Below are 19,259 nucleotides of genomic sequence, written 5' to 3' on the forward strand. Positions count from 1 at the left end.
ACAGTTTGATATCAGGTATTGTGATCCCTCCTACTTTGTTCTTCTTTCTCAAAATTGCAGCAGCTATTCGGGGTCTTTTCTGGTTCCATATAAATTTTTGAAGTGTTTGTTCTATGTCTGTGAAATACGCCATTGGTACTTTAATAGGTATTGCATTGAATCTGTAAATTGCTTTGGGTAGTATGGACATTTTGATGATGTTAATTCTTCCAATCCATGAACACGGTATATGTTTCCATTTATTTGTGTCTTCCTTGATTTCTTTCTTCAGTGTTGTGTAGTTTTCTGCATACAGGTCTTTTACCTCCTTGGTTAGGTTTATTCCCAGATATTTTATTTTTCTTTTTGCTATATCGAATGGGATTTTTTTCCTGATTTCTGCTTCTGCTGCTTCATTGTTGGTATACAAAAATGCCTTTGATTTCTGGATATTAACTTTGTATCCCGCTGTTATGCCAAATTCATTTATTAGTTCCAGCAGTTTTTTGGTAGAGGCTATAGGGTTTTCCATGTACACTATCATGTCATCTGCAAACAATGCCAGTTTTGTTTCCTCCTTTCCGATTTGGATGCCTTTTATTTCCTTTTCTTGTCTGATCGCTGCAGCTAGAACTTCTAATACTATATTGAATAGAAGTGGTGAAAGTGGGCAACCTTGTCTTGTACCTGATCTTAGTGGAAAAGCTTTTAGTTTTTGCCCATTGAGTATGATGTTGGCTGTAGGTCTTTCATATATGGCCTTTATTATATTGAGGAATGTTCCCTCTATTCCCACCTTGCTGAGTACCTTTATCATAAATGGGTGTTGTACCTTATCAAAAGCTTTTTCCGCATCTATTGATATGACCATGTGGTTTTTGTCTTTGCTTTTGTTTATTTCGTGTATTACATTTATTGATTTGCGTATATTGAACCATCCTTGCATCCCCGGGATGAATCCCACTTGGTCATGGTGTATGATCTTTTTGATGTATTGTTGGATGCGATTTGCCAATATTTTGTTGAGGATTTTAGCATCTATGTTCATCAGTGATATTGGTCTGTAATTTTCTTTCTTTGTTGTGTCTCTATCTGGCTTTGGGATTAGGGTGATGCTGGCTTCATAGAAAGAGTTGGGGAGTTTTCCCTCCTTTTGGATTTTTTGGAATAGTCTGTGAAGAATAGGGGTTAGCTCTTCCTTAAAAGCTTTGTAGAATTCTCCTGTGAAACCATCTGGCCCAGGGCTTTTGTGTGATGGGAGTTTTTTGATTACTTCTTCAATTTCATTTGCTGTTATTGGCCTGTTCAGGTTTTCTGCTTCTTTTTCATTGAGTTTTGGAAGATTATATTTTTCTAGAAATTTGTCCATTTCACCCAGGTTTTCAAATTTCTTGGCATACAGTTCCGCATAGTAATTTCTTACAATCCTTTCTATTTCTGTGGTATCAGTTGTAATCTCTCCTCTTTCATTTCTGATTGTGTTTATTTGTGTCCTCTCTCTTCTTTTCTTAATGAGCCTACTTAAAGGTTTGTCTATTTTGTTTATCTTTTCAAAAAACCAACTCCTGGATTCATTGATCTTTAGAATTGTGCTTTTAGTCTCTATGTCATTTAATTCTGCTTTGATCTTGGTTATTTCCTTCCTTCTACTTGCTCTGGGCTGTCTTTGTTGTTGTTCCTCGAGTTCTTGCAGGCGTTGGGTTAGGTTGTTTGTTTGAAATGTTTCTATCCTCTTTAGGTGAGCCTGTATCGCTATGAACTTCCCTCTCAGGACTGCCTTCACTGTGTCCCATAAATTTTGGGTTGTGGTGAGTTCATTTTCATTTGTTTCAAGGAGTTTTTTGATTTCCTCCCTAATTTCAATCTTGACCCATTCATTGTTCAATAGCCTACCATTCAGTCTCCATGATTTTGGGTGTTTTGGGTTTTTTCCTGTGGGGTTGGTTTCCAATTTCAGTCCCTTGTGATCAGAGAAGATGCTTGGTATGATTTCTATTTTCCTGAAGTTGTTGAGACTGGTTTTGTGTCCTATCATGTGATCTATCTTTGAAAATGTTCCATGTGCGTTTGAAAAGAAAGTGTATTTAGTTTCTTTGGGATGGATGGCTCTATATATATCAATTAGGTCCATTTCTTCTAGAGTGTCGTTTAATGCTGCTATATCTTTGTTGATATTTTGTTTGGAAGATCTGTCCATTTTTGACAGTGGGGTGTTAAAATCCCCTACTATAATTGTGTTGCTGTCAATATCTTTCTTGAGGTCCTCTAGGATTTTCTTTATATATTTGGGTGCTCCTGTGTTGGGTGCATATATATTTATGATGTTAATGTCTTCTTGGTGGATTCTTCCCTTGAGTATTATGAAGTGACCTTCTGGGTCTCTCTTTATAGCCTTTTTTTTGAAGTCTATTTTGTCTGATATGAGGATTGCTACCCCGGCTTTTTTTTCATGTCCATTTGCTTGGAAAATTTGTTTCCATCCTTTCACTTTCAGTCTGTGGTGGTCTTTTGTCCTCAGGTGAGTCTCTTGTAGGCAGCATATGTGTGGGTCATGCTTTCTTATCCATTCAGCTATTCTATGTCTCTTAATTGGTGCATTTAATCCATTTACGTTTAAAGTTATTATCGAAAGGTACTTATTCATTGCCATTTATGTACCTGTGTTCCTCTCTGTCTCTCTCTTTTCCTTCCTTTCCTTAAAGCAGCCCTTTTAGTAATTCTTGTAGAGCTGGTTTTGTGGAGGCGTATTCTTTTAGACTTCTTTTGTCTTGGAAGCTCTTTATTTGGCCTTCTATCTTGATTGAGAGCCTTGCTGGATAAAGCAGCCTTGGTTGTAGGCCTCTGTTTCTCATTACTTGGAATATTTCCTGCCATTCTTTTCTTGCTTGGAATGCTTCCATTGAGAAGTCATCAGCCAGCCTTATTGGGACCCCCTTGTATGTCACTTCCTTTTTCTCCCTTGCTGCCTTTAGGATTCTCTCTTTGTCCTGGAGTTTTGCCATTTTAATGATGATGTGTCTTGCAGTAGGCCTCTTTGGGTTCCACCTGCCTGGGACTCTCTGCGATTCCTGGATTCGTGTGACTTTCTCTCTCTTCATCTGAGGAAAATTTTCTGTTATTACTCTTTCCAGTAGGTTTTCTATCCCTTGTTCTTCTTCTTCCCCTTCTGGTATTCCTATTATTCGGATATTCTTATGTTTCATATTGTCCTGCAGTTCTCTTAAGTTCTCCTCATTTTTTCTGATTCTCTTTTCCATTACCTCGTCCGTCTGGGAGATTCTTTCCACCCTGTCTTTGAGCTCGCTTATGCGGTCCTCCACCTCATCAATCCTACTCTTCATACCTTCTGCTGTGTTCTTCAGTTCAGAAGTTGTATTTTTCATTTCCTCTTGGCCTTTGCTGATGATTTCTATTTCCTTTTTCATGCTGGTATAGTTTGCAGAGAGTTCATTATAGCTCCCCTGTATTTTCTGGTAGCTCGTTGTAAGCTCTTTGAATTTCCTGATAACCAGTGCTTTGAATTCAATATCTGATAGTTGACTTGCCACTATTTCATCTAACATTCTTTCTGAGACTTCCTCCTTTTCTTTCATTTGGGGGTTGTTTCTTTGTCTTCCCATTGTTTGGGATGCTCTTCTTCTTGGCCTCAGCTTCTTAGATTGATCTGTTCTGGTACCCTGAGTTTATGGCATGAACTTCTGTGGTAAGATACCTGTGCAATTCAGTGGTGCCGTCTCCTGTAGGTATCTTAGTGTTCTCTGCTCCCACTACTCCTATTGCTGGTGTCCAGCGAGTCAAACGTTTTCTTCTGGTCGCACTAGCTGCAGGAGACTGAGGGGCTGTTATTGTGGCTCTTCTCGTGCCTCGGTACGCTCAACTCGTCTTGCCAGTACCCCCCAAGATCCAGACTGGTGCCGCTCTCCCGCGCCCTACTGAGAGCGGATTTTCTCCCAGGCTTCCCAGCCCTGGGCTGACATGAGGGCGCACGCTCCCAGCCAGGCTTTCCTGTTCTCTTAGGCTTGGGTTTGGACCTTTCCCTGTGCTGTGGCTGAACACACAGGACAACTCACAATTCTCCAAACCAACAGCAACAGCCTGACTCCTTGTGTTTCCCTGTCTGTGCCGGCTGAGTAGGGATATAGCTGGCAACTGGATCTCTTCCAGGGGCCCAGCCAGCAGCCCGAGACTCCCCGAGACTGTTCGCCAGCCAGTGCAGGTCCCGCGCCACAGGGATCACCCGGGTGACTCTCAATTCCCCAAGCCGAGGGTTGGCGAAGACCCCGCCCCGCCGGAAAAGCACGGGTGACTGGCGGTTCCCCAAGTAGAGGGCCTGCATGGGGTCCCTTGAGGGCCAGGCAGGCACGTGCCACCGGTGGTTGGCAGAGCTGGGGCCCGCGTGGGCCACTCGGGGGGCCGGGAAGGCGTGCGCAACCTGCAGCCAGTCAAGTCGAAAGCCAATGATTGACTCCCAGTGCCACCCAGTCTGCGCCAGCTGAGCAGGGATGGACTTGGTCTGCGCCGCTGGGCGAGCAGGGATGGAGCTGGTCTGTGCCAGCTGAGTAGGGATGGAGCTCACAACTGACCCACTTCTGGAGGCCCTGCCAGCAGCCCGAGACTCCCCGGGACTGCTCGCAGGCAGGCACGGGCCCCTCGAAGCAGGGAATGCTCTGGCAACTCTCAGTTCTCCCAAGCCAGCAACCTGACTCCACGGGTTATCCAAGCTTTCTGGTTTGCTTCCAAATGCTCACTCCTCTCTCTGCCACTACTGGCAGACCGATCTCTTATGGTGTCTTCCAATCTGCGCCCTGCCAGATGGGGGTGGTGCCAGTGACCAGTTCTCTCCCAGGGATGGTGTTGCCCACCCTTGGCTCTCAGAGACCGGGGCGGCTGGCCAGGACCCTGGCTCGGCGTGGCAGGGGGGCCCCTCCACTGCCTCTGCACTGCTCCCTGTACCTTGTTGATCTGTGGTCATCTCCTCTCCTCAACCTCTGGTCATTCAGTGTCCGCTACACTCTCTGGAGTCCTGCCTTCTTATATGCTGGGTCCCAGTTTGGCATCTGCCGTGCTCTTCCACAGATCAGCCAGGTCCTTCTCCGGTGCGTGGAGAGAAGCAAAATCCTTTGTCCTACTCAGCCGCCATCTTCCCAGGATCCTCTTTATTGCTTCAACTTTGCTATAGATCTTGAAATATTGCTTTCCAGATGGTTTCAAAAACTTATATTCCAACAGCAATGTGTAAGACTTTTTGTCAATTCATAGCAATATTTGCTATTGTTAGACTTTTAACTTTTGACAGTCTAGTAGGTATAAAATAGTGTCATGTTTTGATTTGCTATCCAACACTCTGTCATTTGATGTAAGACACTGGTATTTCCCCTCCTTTGACTCAAGGCAGAATAGTGTCATGGTTAGTGGCTATAGGACAGTCTATATCTGAATTATGGTCCTACTGTTATCTAGGAGTTAAATAACCTAGAAATTTTTTTATAATTTTATCCATATATTTGGGGTTGGCCAAAGGTTCATTTGGTTTTTAAGTAAAAATAAGAGACATTTTTCATTTTCATCAATAACTTTATTGAACAATGTATTCACTGTTTTGTTCTACTACATTTGCCATCTTTTAGGCAGCTTTATAATTCTGTCTTCCCAAAGCTTTTTAGCTTTTTTGAGCAAAGAGCTGTTCCAGGTGCCTTTTCCAGTCTTTCAGGGAATTAAAATTTTTTCCACAAAGAAAATTTTCTAAAGACCAAAATAAATGGAAATCCAAAGATGCAATGTCTGATGAATATGGGGGGATGAATCAGAACTCAGCCAAGCTGTAACAGTTTTGCCTGGTCATCAAAGAAACATGCAGTCTTAAGTTATCCTGATGGAAGATTATGCACTTTCTGTTGACTAATTCTGGATGTTTTTGTTCAGTGCTGCTTTCAGTTGGTCTAATCTAGAGCAGTTCTTGTTGGAATTAGTTGTTTGGTTTTCTTGAAGGAGCTCATAACAAAAGACTCCCTTCCAGTCCCACCATATGTATATACACATCACCGTCTTTGGATGAAGACCGGCCTGTGCTATAGATGGCGGTGGTTCATTTTGCTTGCCCCACAATCCGCTTTTCATGGCCTACTAAATTTGTTTTAAAAATGGAATATTTCATTATGTTTAAGTGGAAAATCACATGCCAAAATGTGGTCAAGAAGGTTTTTTTCCCCCTTAACTTATGTGGGACCCAAACATCAAAGCAATTAACATAACCAGCTGGTGCAAATGATTTTCAATGCTTGATTTGGATATTTTGAGTACGTTGGCTATCTCACATGTGGCATACGGTTGATTGTCCTCAATTAATGTCTTGATTTGATTGCTATCAACTTCAACTTGTCTACCTGACCATGGAGCATCATCTAGTGAGAAATCTCCAGCACAAAATTTCACAAAGCACTTTTGATACATTTGATCAGTCAGTCACAGCACCTTCTCCATATACTGCACAAATCCTTTTTTGCTTCAGTTATGTTTTTACCTTTCTTGAAACAAGGAAGCATAATATGCCAAAAATGTTGTTTCTTTTCTTCCATCTTCAGTATTACAATGGCTAGACAAAAATTCACCAATTTTACTGTTTTTTGTAAATGCATGCTGATATGACAACTGTCACAATAGAATCTAACAAAATTGTTTTGGATGAAGTTAAAGACAACTAAGCACTAATGAAGCCTTGTTATGAAGAAAACCAAATGAACCTTTTGGCCAACCCAATAATTTCACATTTTTGTTTTAACTTATTTTCAGAGGGCATGATTTGTTCTTGTGTTGTTGTGCTGCTCTGAGTAGTATTATTTTATATTTTTCCTGTTTTCCATGTAGGTAATCAAATCACTTGTGAAATATGAGTATACAAAGTAATATAATGATTATGTGAGTTACAAAGTTAGTTGGATTTTTGTGCAATAAATTGGTCAGATTAAATCTGTTTCAGACCTTCATATATGTTCTATTGATCATATAAATGATAATTTTCTTTATATTGTTTTCATCTTCTCATCTTTTTTCCATGTTTGGGAGGGCACAAATTTGCATAATAATCAAATAATTCTCATTCTCATTACCTCTTCTATTTTTATTTTTATCATTTCTATATCCTTGGCTATCTTAATTCGTTTCATTGCCTTAATGATATTGACTATCAGAGATTTTGGTTCTGTTGCTGTAAGATAGGTTTTGATATTGTAAAACTTTACACCATTTTTTAAAATTTTGTTTTATGTTCTTGACAGTCTTCAGAATAGTTCTTCCTCATCATATTTAAATTTGGTATGATCAATAATTTGAAAAACAAGACTAATTTTAAAGCATACCGAAAGCTGTCAAATGCAATTATAACCAAATTACTCATACTAAAACTACATACCTAATTATACTGATAAGCATGTTTAGATTTGTCACAGAACACTTAATTTTTCAGGCCACTTTACTGTACTGGTGATAAGTTTGTGTATTCCTTTTTCTGGAACCATGAGACTGTCAGAGCAAGGGTGTGAGTCACACTAAATATGTGATTTAATGGATTGGCAATTTTGAAACATGAGACTTCATTCATAGATGTATTTGCTGTTTGTAGTGGTACTATAGGTCTGTATCCTCCAGATGCAGAAATTCTAGTTAAGTTAAATTACATTTCAGATGGCCATATAAAAATATGTCATTATCATTATAAACACTGTATTATTTAGTATATTTCTGACAGAGGAGAACTTCTGAAACATCTTATGATTGGAAGAATTTTCCACAGACTAGCTTCTGGCTCCATACATTTCAGACCTTCTTACCCCTTCATTCTCCACATATTCTGATGCTGGAGGCCATAAGACACAGCCTATGATGTAACCTCTAACTGACACCTATGTACAGTGACTCCAGTTAGGCTCACATAGTGGATAGCAAAGCTATTTCTGGAAGTCACTCTTTACTGAAACAAAAGCTAGCAATAACTTAAGTGAATAAACACTGAATGTAAACCACATAAATACACCCGAGTAAACGCAAATGCAGTGAATCTCCAAATTCTCCTCCCTTTAGTCATAATCCCCACCTCCACCCCCAAAGGCTCACAGCTGCTGCAGTATCAGTTTACACACAGAGAAATGTGATGGAGAGGTAGTTAGAATATAAGGGGGCAGTGGACTTAACCAATGTGGTCAAAGTACCGTCTCCAATTTTACAAAAACATGACCTCTTGGACCCATTTCTACCCCAACCCCCACCCTGGGGCACTGAAGAGGCTCATACAAGTGAAAAACCCTATACTTAGCTTGTGGCTTTATTAGGAGATGGAGGTCCAATTTTACTATTTCCTGTATGGATAACCAATGGCCTCAACATACTTGTTGAAAAGTCCATTTTTTCCCTCTTTTTGGTCTGCAGTAGCACTTGCTGATACATTGATTTTTCTAATATTATTGGGAATCCACATTTACATGTGCTCACTGTACATGGTTCTGGTTTTCCCTCATGGCTGGTTCCTTTTTAAAATGTTTTGGTCTCTTAGCAATATCCTTTACTTCCACAAACCAAATAACGCAGGAAAAATATGTTTTACACTGGACCTAGTTGTTTTATAGGAGGAGGGCCTCCACGAATGTATACTACTCCATGCTATCAGAAACAAATGTCTCTGTACTCAAAGTTCTAGATTTTGGTTATTATGTATTTCACTTTAAGAGCGTTTGGCCATTCTTGATTGTCTTTTTCTTACTTACATTTTTGAAACATTATTTTATTTTTCTAAATTTATTAAATATATATATATATATCTTTTATTTTTTAGGTGGTAATTCCAATATGTGTCATCTCTGTGGGTCTGATCCTGGTTATCTGCTGTTTCTATTGACTCACTGGTCCCTGTTTTCTCACAGTACTAGTGATTTTTGATTACGAACATATGTTCAATGCATCTGTATCTGTCATAATTTTTGAAGCCTGATTCATAGGAGGGTTTTTTCCCCCTTCCTAGAGACAATCTGAATTTGTTTCTGCCAAGTGCCTGGGAGAAGTTTCAATCCAGGACCATTTTAAAATTAATTCTTGGCTGGAGGTTTTTCAAATCAAACAGAGGTATTATTTGGGCCACAAACTCTTAAGATTCAGATTTTGTTAAAAGAATTTCCCTGCCAATGGTCCCCTATGCCAATATTGAGACAATTAAGAAAATTCTTTTCTTGTTCACCATTACATTGGGAGTCTATCTTTTGAGGATGGGTCAATATTTACACATGACTTTCCTATCACAGTGCTTCAGTTTGTTTGTGAACTAGCATGGATAGATACATTTGTAAAATACAACTAAAATGAGTTACTAGAAAAGTGAAATACTGCTTGGATGTTACTGAACTAAAAAGTTATTATAAACATTTCTAAACACTCTCAATTTCTATTTAAATCTATGGACTGACAACAGATAATTTGTAGACAGACCTGCAAACCCCACTTAGAGTAGCACTATCCTACCATCCTTCCCACCTTGGGCAGGCCCTAAGTTTTATCACCTGTTTCCACACCCACATGGCCATTAAAATAGAAGTTCAAGGTCTATTGAAATGGGCAGATGTCACAGAGTCTTGGGTGGGTTGGGCACTCACCAACTTATCTCTGGATTTCTGTGCTGGTTTCATATTGACCTCTAAATATATCACTTATACCTCATAAGCTTGGTAATGCATTAAAAGACATTCTCCCGTGATCCAATGCTCACTCTCGTAACTGAAATGTATGCATATGTTCACCAAAAGGCATGCCTGAGAGTATTTTTACCATATATTTCATAGTTGCTTCAGACTGAAAATAGCTAGAATTTCCATCAACAATAAAAAGTTATCATCGTTCCATATATTGTATGATAATAAGAATGAAGAAACTATTGCTAATGGAATAACAGTGACGATTCTTACAAACATGATGTTGAGCCAAAGAAGCCAGAAATAAAATCATATATATTGTATAATTACATTTAAAGTTTAGAAACAGGCAAGATTAACCATCCTGAAGACATGTTTTTTCCTTGCTTAAAATCTTCTGCATGCCTTGGGAGGAGGGATGGCTCATAGGAATCACAAGCTTCTCTGCCTCATGTTCTCTAGATCAGGGGTCCCCCACCTCCAGGCCACAGATTGGTATTGATCCAGCACATCAGGAACTGGGTCACACAGCAGGAGGGGAGCTTGAATGTAATGGGCTTGAATCATCCTGAAACCACTCCCCCACTGAGGTCTGTGAAATAAGTGTCTTCCATGAAACTGGTCCCTGGTGCCAAAAAGGTTGGGGATTGCTGCTGCTGTAGATGCTGTTTGCATGGGGTGTTCGTTTGTGAACATGCATTGAGGTTGACATTTATGATATGTCTTTTTGTGCATGTTTATGCTTCATTAAAAAGTTCACTTAACAAAAAGTACTTTTCAAAAGCTTGTCCAAGAGCGATAGTCAACAAGCTACAAAAGCCTGAAAGTCATCTTCAATATGTCTCTATCCCCTTAGCCCTTGTCCAGTAAATGATCTGTTCTATCACACTGTCCTGTATAATTCTGTCTCTTAAATTTTCTCTGTTCCCTTCTCTTCTCTTCATCTCCTTTCCAGACCATCATCTCTCATCTGTGTTATTTGTATCAGATCCTAATCCTTTTCCTGACTCTACTTTCATTGCTCTCCAATCTGCTGTAATCAAGATGATCTTCTAAATGTACAAGTGTGACTGTGGTATATGTCCCTGCTTAAAATGCCTTCCACGCCTTACCATTGCTTTTAGGAAAAAGACCAAAATCCTTGTTGGGATGGCAGGGCCCTGCCCAGCCTGTCCACTGCCAATGCTAGGAGCTCATCAGGGCCAGTCTCATTGTTCTTCACTGTCAGCACTGACATTCTTTCAGGCCTCGAATCTGATACTTTCCTTTCCATGCAGGCACCTTCTTACACACAGGTGCTTTGGTTAGGATTGTTTTTCGTCCTTTCCTCAAAAATTTTTACCAAACTAACTACTCATAGATCTTAACCTCTTTCTCAGTTAAGCCTCCACTGTTCTTTTTTTCTTGTCATCCTTTATTTCCCTTTAGAGCACATATGGCTTTTATAACTCCATCATCAACTGTAGTAATCGATGGTGATATCTGTCTACCCCACTAAAATGTTAGCTTTATGGAGCAGGAGTTGTATCTATTTGGTTAACTACCATTTTCCCAGTGCTAAACGCAGTTTAATAGTTGTTCAATTAATATTTGCCAAGCAAATGAATGAATGGATATACTTTGCTATTCTGTAATAGAAACTGTGCTGGAGAAAATTACATTAAAATATTATACTGAACATTTATCTAAACCCTGCAGAAACTTACTAGAATTTTTTTTCCTCAGAAACTTTTGGGCACTCCTAGATATTCTATTCCTTAATTGGTTTCTTTGAATCATGTTATTCCCTGACCCAATCTCCCCATCATATTGATGTGATCTGCCCGCCTTGCCTCTCTGTCCTCCTCTCATACTGCTGTCCCTTCCTGTCCTGCCCTCCCTGAGCCTTGACCATCCCAAGCCTAGTACTGCTTTAGGGCCTTTATGCTGGCCATATGCTCTGGCAGGACTGCTGTTCCCCTACACGTTCGTGTGGTGGGCTACTCCTTGTTCATGAAGTTTCAGCTCCAATTTCACTCTTCCAGAGAAGTTCTTCCTGAATCCTTAGTCTAAAGAAACCTCCGTGCCCCAGACACGCTCTATCACATCATCCTGTTTTATTTCTTCATAACATTTACCAGTTGCAGAAATTATTTTGTTTATTGTAATGCTGCTTGTTCTATCCTCAGCACTGTAGATTGTAAAGCCCATAATGGCAGGCCCTGTATTAGCTTTATTCACTCCTGTGTCCAATGCATCTGGCAATTTAACTGGCACATAGAAGATGTTTGTAAATACTGATTAAGTATAGAACAATGGTTTCCAATAAAAATGTTTTGCAAAAATGGAAATAATCTATGTATTAACCAGCATTCTCTTGAGAAAAAGAACTAATGGAAATTTATTTGGTTTTTTGTTTATTTATTTGTTTTTTTGCTTATTTATTTGTTTATTTATTATAGGAACTGGCTCATGTGGTTATAGGGGCCAAGAAATCTTATGGCCTGCCATCTACAAGCTGGGGAACTTGGAAAGCCAGTGGTGTGATTCAGTTCGAGTTGAGGGCCTGATAGTATAAGTCCCAATCTGAGTCCAAAATCTTGAGAATCAAGGATGCAAATGTCTGAGGGCAGGCGAAGATAGATGTCTTCGCTCAGAGAGAGTGAATCCACCTTTCCTCAAGTTTTAAAAAATATTTTATTGATTATGCTATTACAGTTGTCCCACTTTTTCTCCTTTTGCTCCACTTTGCTCAGTGACCCCATTCCCTCCAGAAATCCCCTCCCTTAGTTCATGTCCAACGGTCATGCATATAAGTTATTTCGCTACTCCATTTCTTATATTGTTCTCAACAGCCCTCTGCCTATGCTGTACCTACCAATTTGTACTTCTTAATCCCTGTATCTTTTCCCCATTCTCTCCCTTACCCCTCCCAGGTGGGTGGGTGACCCCCCAGGGGGTGAACCTTCAAATGATCTCCATAACTATCACTTTGTTCTGGTTCTGCTTGTTTGCTTAGTTTGTTTTTTAGATTTAGTTGTTGATAGTTGTATATTTGTTGCCATTTTAATATTCATAGTTTTGATCTTCTTTTTCTTACATAGTTCCCTTTAACATTTCATATAAGAATAGCTTGGTGATGGTGAACTCCTTTAGTTTTACCTTGTCTGGGGAGCACTAACCCTACCCCTTCTTCAACCTTTTTGTTCTATTTTGGTTCTCAACAAATTGGATGATGGCCACCAACACTGGAGAGAGCCATCTTTTATTCAGTTCACCAACTGAAATGCTGACCTCTTCTATCAGACACACCCAGAAATGTTTTTCCGGTTATTTGAGCATCCCTTAGGTCAGACAAGCTGACACATAAAATTAACTATTAAGTCTAAAAGTGCTCTGACCAATACTTATCAAATATTTGAAATGTACCTAGTGTGACTAAGGAACTAAATTTTAAATATTATTCAATTTCAATTTGTAGGTTAGGGCCTACCAAAGTGGACCATGCAGCTCGAGAGAACCTAACTTAAGAAAGGGGTATTGCTGGTCAGGAAAGATCTCTCAGAGGTAAAAACATGTACATAGAGACTTGGAGGATGAGTCGATGGAATCCAAGTGAAGAGCAAGGCAGGGGAAGGAAAGAGTGAGGGTGTGCATTTAGCTCACAAGAAATGGGAAGGACATTCAGAGAGAGAAAACAGCATTTTCAAAACCCTGGAAACAGAGAGGCTTAAAAAAGTATCTTAGTGTTGAGGAATTGGGTTATTTTTCAGAAACTTTCTGATATAAATGACTTTTTATTGATCCAGGGTTTATCTCATCTCAATATTTTAATTTGGGATGCATTAAGTAATATGTCCTGGCAGGAGGTGCATATCAGAGCCAATTTTCAATATCCCAACTTTCCCAGTGAAGCTTCATTCCCTAAAGACTTAGCTAACATTTTTTAACTTAAAAGCTTCAATTTTTATATGCTTACTAACTGCTGTGTAAGTTAGACTTTCCTCTTATTTGGCCTTTTATTATCATTTTGGGGCCTAAAGAGTTGACTGATTTCAGTTTGTTCCCCCTCTCTATATTTACATTACATAATTTATGATGTAAAAGTAAAACAGAAAGTACATAAATTTTTTTAAAAGAGTAGAAATTCACTTTCCCATACATAACAAAATGTTTGGTTAAAAAAATCAATGAAAGGCAGACAGATAATATGTGAGTTCTTGCAACTTTTAAATGTAATTCAATATCTTTTTTTTGTATTTCATTTAGATTTATCATCTCCTAATGCTTTAAAAGTTGCAGATTTGATCTATATAGTCTGATATTACATATGATATTTAATTCCCATTGTGTTATGATTATTCACATTTAATATTGGGAGGCAATTTCATATCCTCAAGAAAAGATTTATAGTCTAAGAATGCGTAAGTGTAATTTTGGGGGGGTACATTAATTATCACTTCAAAGCTTTTAATTATAAAAAAATTTCATCCCGTTTCTCACCCTTGACATTATCTTTTAAAGATTTTTAAAAATATAAACTGACTTTTCTTGAAAAGCACTTCTCTCGTTTTCCACTTAGTTTGAAGGTTTGTAGACTTTTGTGGGCCAATTTCTTTTTTATGTAATAGGTAAAACCTGACTTCTCAAAAGCCCATGTTTTTCTTCATTAGACTATGTATATGTTTTATTTTGTTGTTATTGTTGTCAGGTAAATATTCTTGAAGATGTTTATTATGGTTCTCTAAATAGAAGTAAGATCTAAGGCTGAACACAAGAGCTGAGAAACTGAAAGTTTTGGATGTCATCTTATTGTGTGACAAAGTAACCTGCTCTAGTAGGGTGATGCTATTTCTAATGTTCAACGTTATTCTAATGCATTTTACACATTTTCCTGATTTACCTCTAAGATTATTAAAAAGTATTAATAATAACTAGTTGAATTAGATTCAACCAAGAAAGTCTCAGAGATGTGATACATAGTTCAGAGTAAAGAACTACTAAGTACATCTATCCTTTTCTTAAGTAGCTCAACACCACTAAAGTCATTATTTAAACAGTCTCTCTGCCTGTTAATGAACAACCACGGGGCTGTAGTCAGAGACTGAGTAGTTAAGAGTAGAAAAGTCACCTGAATGCACATAGCAAAGTCATGTAAAAGAGTTAAGAAAACACACAAAAAGGGGAAGACTGAAGAATAAACTTGGTCACATAAATTGAATGTTAAGAAAGTAATGGTAAGTGATGCCCAAGAGAGTACTTGTCACAGAGTGGAAACAGGGAGACCTCCTGGGGACTGGTGACCTTCGGGGAATTATGTGTTAGTCATGTCCTGCACCATGTATTAGTGCTTTATTAAAGATGATTTGAGCAGTGGTCTGGGATCAAGCATGACCAGAATTGATTCCAGACGTCTCTTCTGAGTGCCCTTGACAAATTACTCAATTTTTACAAATTTCAACTCTCTCTTCTAAAAACAATGAGGATAATTATACCTACTTCAGGCTAATGTAGGACTAAATGAGGTCATCTGACATTAGATAAAGAATGGTTCTCTCCCCATCCCTCTAATGACAACATGCATTCCTTAGAGGTATTTTCTGGGATCAAGTACTGCACTCGTATCAGACTGATCAAGGCATAGCTCTCTCTTTTGTGACCTTGGACAAATTACTTGACCTCTCTGTGCTTCTGTTTCATTTTATGTGAAATGAGGATATCTATAGTATAAGGACTGTTATGAGGATTAAGAATATAAAGTACTTAGGACAGTGCTTAGTACATAGTAAAAATTTTTAAAGTGTTAACTAAAAAACATTCACTAGAGGGGGAGGTTATAGAGGGTAAAATGGGGGTAAATTAAATGGTGGTGGAAGGAGATTTGAATATGGGTGGTGAATGCACAATGCAGTATACAGATGATGTTTTACAGAGTTGTACACTTGAAANTCTCTCTTCTAAAAACAATGAGGATAATTATACCTACTTCAGGCTAATGTAGGATTAAATGAGGTCATCTGACATTAGATAAAGAATGGTTCTCTCCCCATCCCTCTAATGACAACATGCATTCCTTAGAGGTATTTTCTGGGATCAAGTACTGCACTCGTATCAGACTGATCAAGGCATAGCTCTCTCTTTTGTGACCTTGGACAAATTACTTGACCTCTCTGTGCTTCTGTTTCATTTTATGTGAAATGAGGGTATCTATAGTATAAGGACTGTTATGAGGATTAAGAATATAAAGTACTTAGGACAGTGCTTAGTACATAGTAAAAATTTTTAAAGTGTTAACTAAAAACATTCACTAGAGGGGGGAGGTTATAGAGGGTAAAATGGGGGTAAATTAAATGGTGGTGGAAGGAGATTTGAATATGGGTGGTGAATGCACAATGCAATATACAGATGATGTTTTACAGAGTTGTACACTTGAAACTTGCGCAATTTAATTAACCAATGTCACCCCAATAAATAAAATAAAATTTTAAAAAGTAATAAAAATGTTCAATAGTTCTGGATTCTTCCTAGAAGTGATTTATTTTGTCTTAGGTTCTAGTCCCATAACTGGGCAGGAAGATGTGGTAATAGTCTTGCCAGCTGTGGCTGAGTTTCTTGTGATTCTGTCTGGGAGGACATTTCCTCCGGGGAACAAGCGGTGGTGGTAGCTTCCCTTCTACCCAGGGTTTGGTTGCAGGTGGTTGCAGCACAGTTCTGGGAGAGAGACCTTGGAGCCAGCAGCCAGGCTGCCTTGCATCCAGCCTTCCTTCCTGACATCGGGCGAATTAACATTTCTCACTGTCTTCTCCTTTGAGAAATGGGGATAATTTTTGCTTCTCTAGGTGGTTTGAGGATTAAATGAGATAATTTACTTACCGCTCAGGTAGCGTGCACCCATCACAGAGCTGCACTGGTGGTGATTATTTTTTATATATAAATAGATATTTATATATACTTACAATGAAATATATTTATAATAAAATAATCGTCACCATAGCAGTTGAGCCCTCTGGGGTTTTGAAGGCAGCTAGAAGTGGGCCCTTCCCACCTGCCTGACCTGAGGCTGGGTAAGAGGGAAAACCCAAGTCTCTTCCTTTCGTGACTACAGAGGTGCCCCTCCTGAACTCTGCCTTTCCTTCTCCCCACCCCTACGCCCGCCGCCTACAAAGGTAGGCAAAGACACCACTCCTTCCAATTTTATAATCTACTCATTTCTGTATGTGCGGGTTTATCCGGGCTTGGTGGCAAGCCAAGGGTGGGAGGGGAGAGGCATTAAATCCTGGCAACCCCACTCCCCATCTCCGAGTGCCGCAGGGCTCCCGCCAGCCGTCCTCAGTTAAAAACGTGCTTTTTATTTCACTTCCCCGCAGTCTCCTGTGCAGTAGCTCATTACCACCCGATTCAATCACCGCTGCCAGCATCTCCCCAGAACGTTTCCCCCTTCCCCCATTTCAGGGACACTGGCCGTAGCTGACATTTAAAGGAAATAAACACTGATTTAAAAAATTACAACCTTCTCGCCTGAAGAATCCAGTAGCAATGAATAACAGAACAGTCCAGCGAAGAGCGCCTGTCGGGGCTCAGCTCCACTGGCCCTTCCTGCCACACCATTCCCCACACGGAGCAGCACAAATCACCATTTCCAGGCGCTACTCTGGGCTGTCAATTCCACTTTCGCTTAATCTCATATTAAATCCGGCCACTGATGAGGCTCTGTCGATGCAGTGAGGAGCCGGGCGGGGGGTGGGCAGCTGGAAGGACTCGAGGCCTGGATAGGAAGGAAGCCCCTCGCGGTTGGGAGCCGCGGGAGATCCCCAGAACAAGTGCAGGGCGCCCCGGCTCCGGGGTGGGAGAACCCAGAGGGGCACGGAGGCAGCCGGCGCAGACAAAGAAGCCAGAGCCAGCTCCGGTCCCCATTGCCTTTCTCCTTCCCCTGCGCCTCCCCTCGGATAATGAAGGGAGTCTGAGGGCCAAAGGGGATGGTCGATGCTCTCCTGCACAGAGCTAGGCAGGAGGTTCTCTCCGAGTCGTTTCTGTCCCTCACTGTAGACTCGCAGGTCCAGTGACCCCCGACAGTGCCCGCCCCCCCAGCTCGCGCTCCTCAGCGGCCCTTCTGCGTGCAACCTGGGCTTAGGCGCCGGGGCCCCTGGAGGCTTCGTCCCGCACGAAGTGAGGCGCGGACAACCGAGCTCAGGAGGGCCGGGGCGGGACAGCGCACGGGGGGAGGAGGCGGTGCTCGGAGGCGGAGGAGAGGCCGGGACACGTGTGGCGGCGGCGTGGGGGTGGGGTGGGGAGGAACTCGGCGCCCGGGGCTTTAAGAAGGTGTGGAGGGGGGCGGGCGCTTTCCCAGGACTGGCCGAGGGGCGTCGCGCACGGGCGGCAGCGTCTGCGGCTCGCAGTGGCTCCAGCGACTCTCAGCGCCCGCAGCCGTGGCCCCGCTCTCGCGCGGACCAAAGAAACTTTGCGAGCCGCGGTCTCCCGCCGAACTTCCCCGCGGGGATCCGCTCCCAAGCCGCTCTGCTCCCGGTCGCCGCTTCTCGCCTTCCACCCGTGCGGCTCCTCGGTCCCTGGCGTCTCCAAAACTGAATGAGCGAGCAGCGCTCGGAGAGCGCGGCGGCATGGAGCGCAATTGCTGGGCCGCGCGGACTTTCCTCCTGGCGCTGTTGCTGGGGGCGACGCTGAGGGTGTGCGCAGCGGTGGGCTATTACCCCCGCTTCTCGCCCTTTTTTTTCCTGTGCACCCACCACGGGGAGCTGGAAGGGGATGGGGAGCAAGGCGAGGTGCTCATTTCCCTGCACATTTCGGGCAACCCTACCTACTACGTACCGGGACAAGAATATCATGGTAGGTACCACGGCATCTCCGCGCTCGCCGCTGTCCCGGTGCGCCCGCGGGCGCAGCGTTTTCTTCTTTTCCTTTTTCCCAGGGGCTATTTAAACAAGAACCATCCCATCCCTCAATACTGCGCCCTTTGGAGGGACACAGAACAAAGTTGGTGAGAATGGAATCGAGAGTTGGAATTTATTAATTACCCTTCACGAAAACCACACTCCCCCTCACGCATCTATCTCATCGTAATGAGCTGGTACTTGTAAGATATGCCTGAGAATTCTCGGGGGTCAGGTCTTTCCCCCTCCTCTGAGCAACTGACACTTTGAATGAACCCCCGCATCCTGTTTCCTTAACCCCAGTACTTGGATTCCAGACCTTTGTCTTGCTCCTAGTTACCCCCTGAAGGGTCCCCGGGTGACGTTGGAGCTGGCACCAGGCTTTTTGGATGGGTTGGTGACAGATTGACGCGCCCGGGTCCTTGGCCGCCCCGCGCGGTAGCTAGCCCGCTGCAAAGTTCCCACTGCTCACCAGCCAGGGGTCCCTCTCGTTTTATCCAGTGTTCAAAGCCTTCCTGAAAGATAGTGGCTGCTCCCAGCTCTCTGTTCTTTTAAGTGTTTAAATATCAGTTCTTGATACTTTCCTCGATTCCTCTGTTACATTTAACATGCTATTTAGATTTAGAATGATCTGTGTGATGTTTATTAATGACTGTCTTTTATTTACTCAGCTTTAATTTTCAGGTAGGGGCAGAAAGGCCCTTATAATTTAAAGGCACCTTTTTAAAAGAAGGATCATGTAGAG

General features: G+C 41.5%; 1 protein-coding gene across 2 annotated transcripts in view; it reads left to right on the plus strand.

Moving 5' to 3' along the window:
- Positions 1 to 17,984: 17,984 nt before the first annotated feature.
- RELN (reelin) overlaps positions 17,985 to 19,259 on the plus strand; it is a 577,463-nt gene continuing 576,188 nt past the window's right edge. For both annotated transcript variants that reach the window (XM_037057079.1, XM_037057081.1), the window contains exon 1: positions 17,985 to 18,470. In XM_037057079.1, coding sequence (XP_036912974.1) covers positions 18,245 to 18,470 — 226 coding nt within the window. In that variant the 5' untranslated portion in view covers positions 17,985 to 18,244. The remainder of the gene's footprint in view (positions 18,471 to 19,259) is intronic.

The sequence above is a fragment of the Sturnira hondurensis genome, unplaced genomic scaffold (genome assembly GCF_014824575.4).
Source record: "Sturnira hondurensis isolate 20B ecotype Veracruz unplaced genomic scaffold, ASM1482457v3 Scaffold0009314, whole genome shotgun sequence".
In the NCBI taxonomy this organism is placed as follows: Eukaryota; Metazoa; Chordata; class Mammalia; order Chiroptera; family Phyllostomidae; genus Sturnira; species Sturnira hondurensis.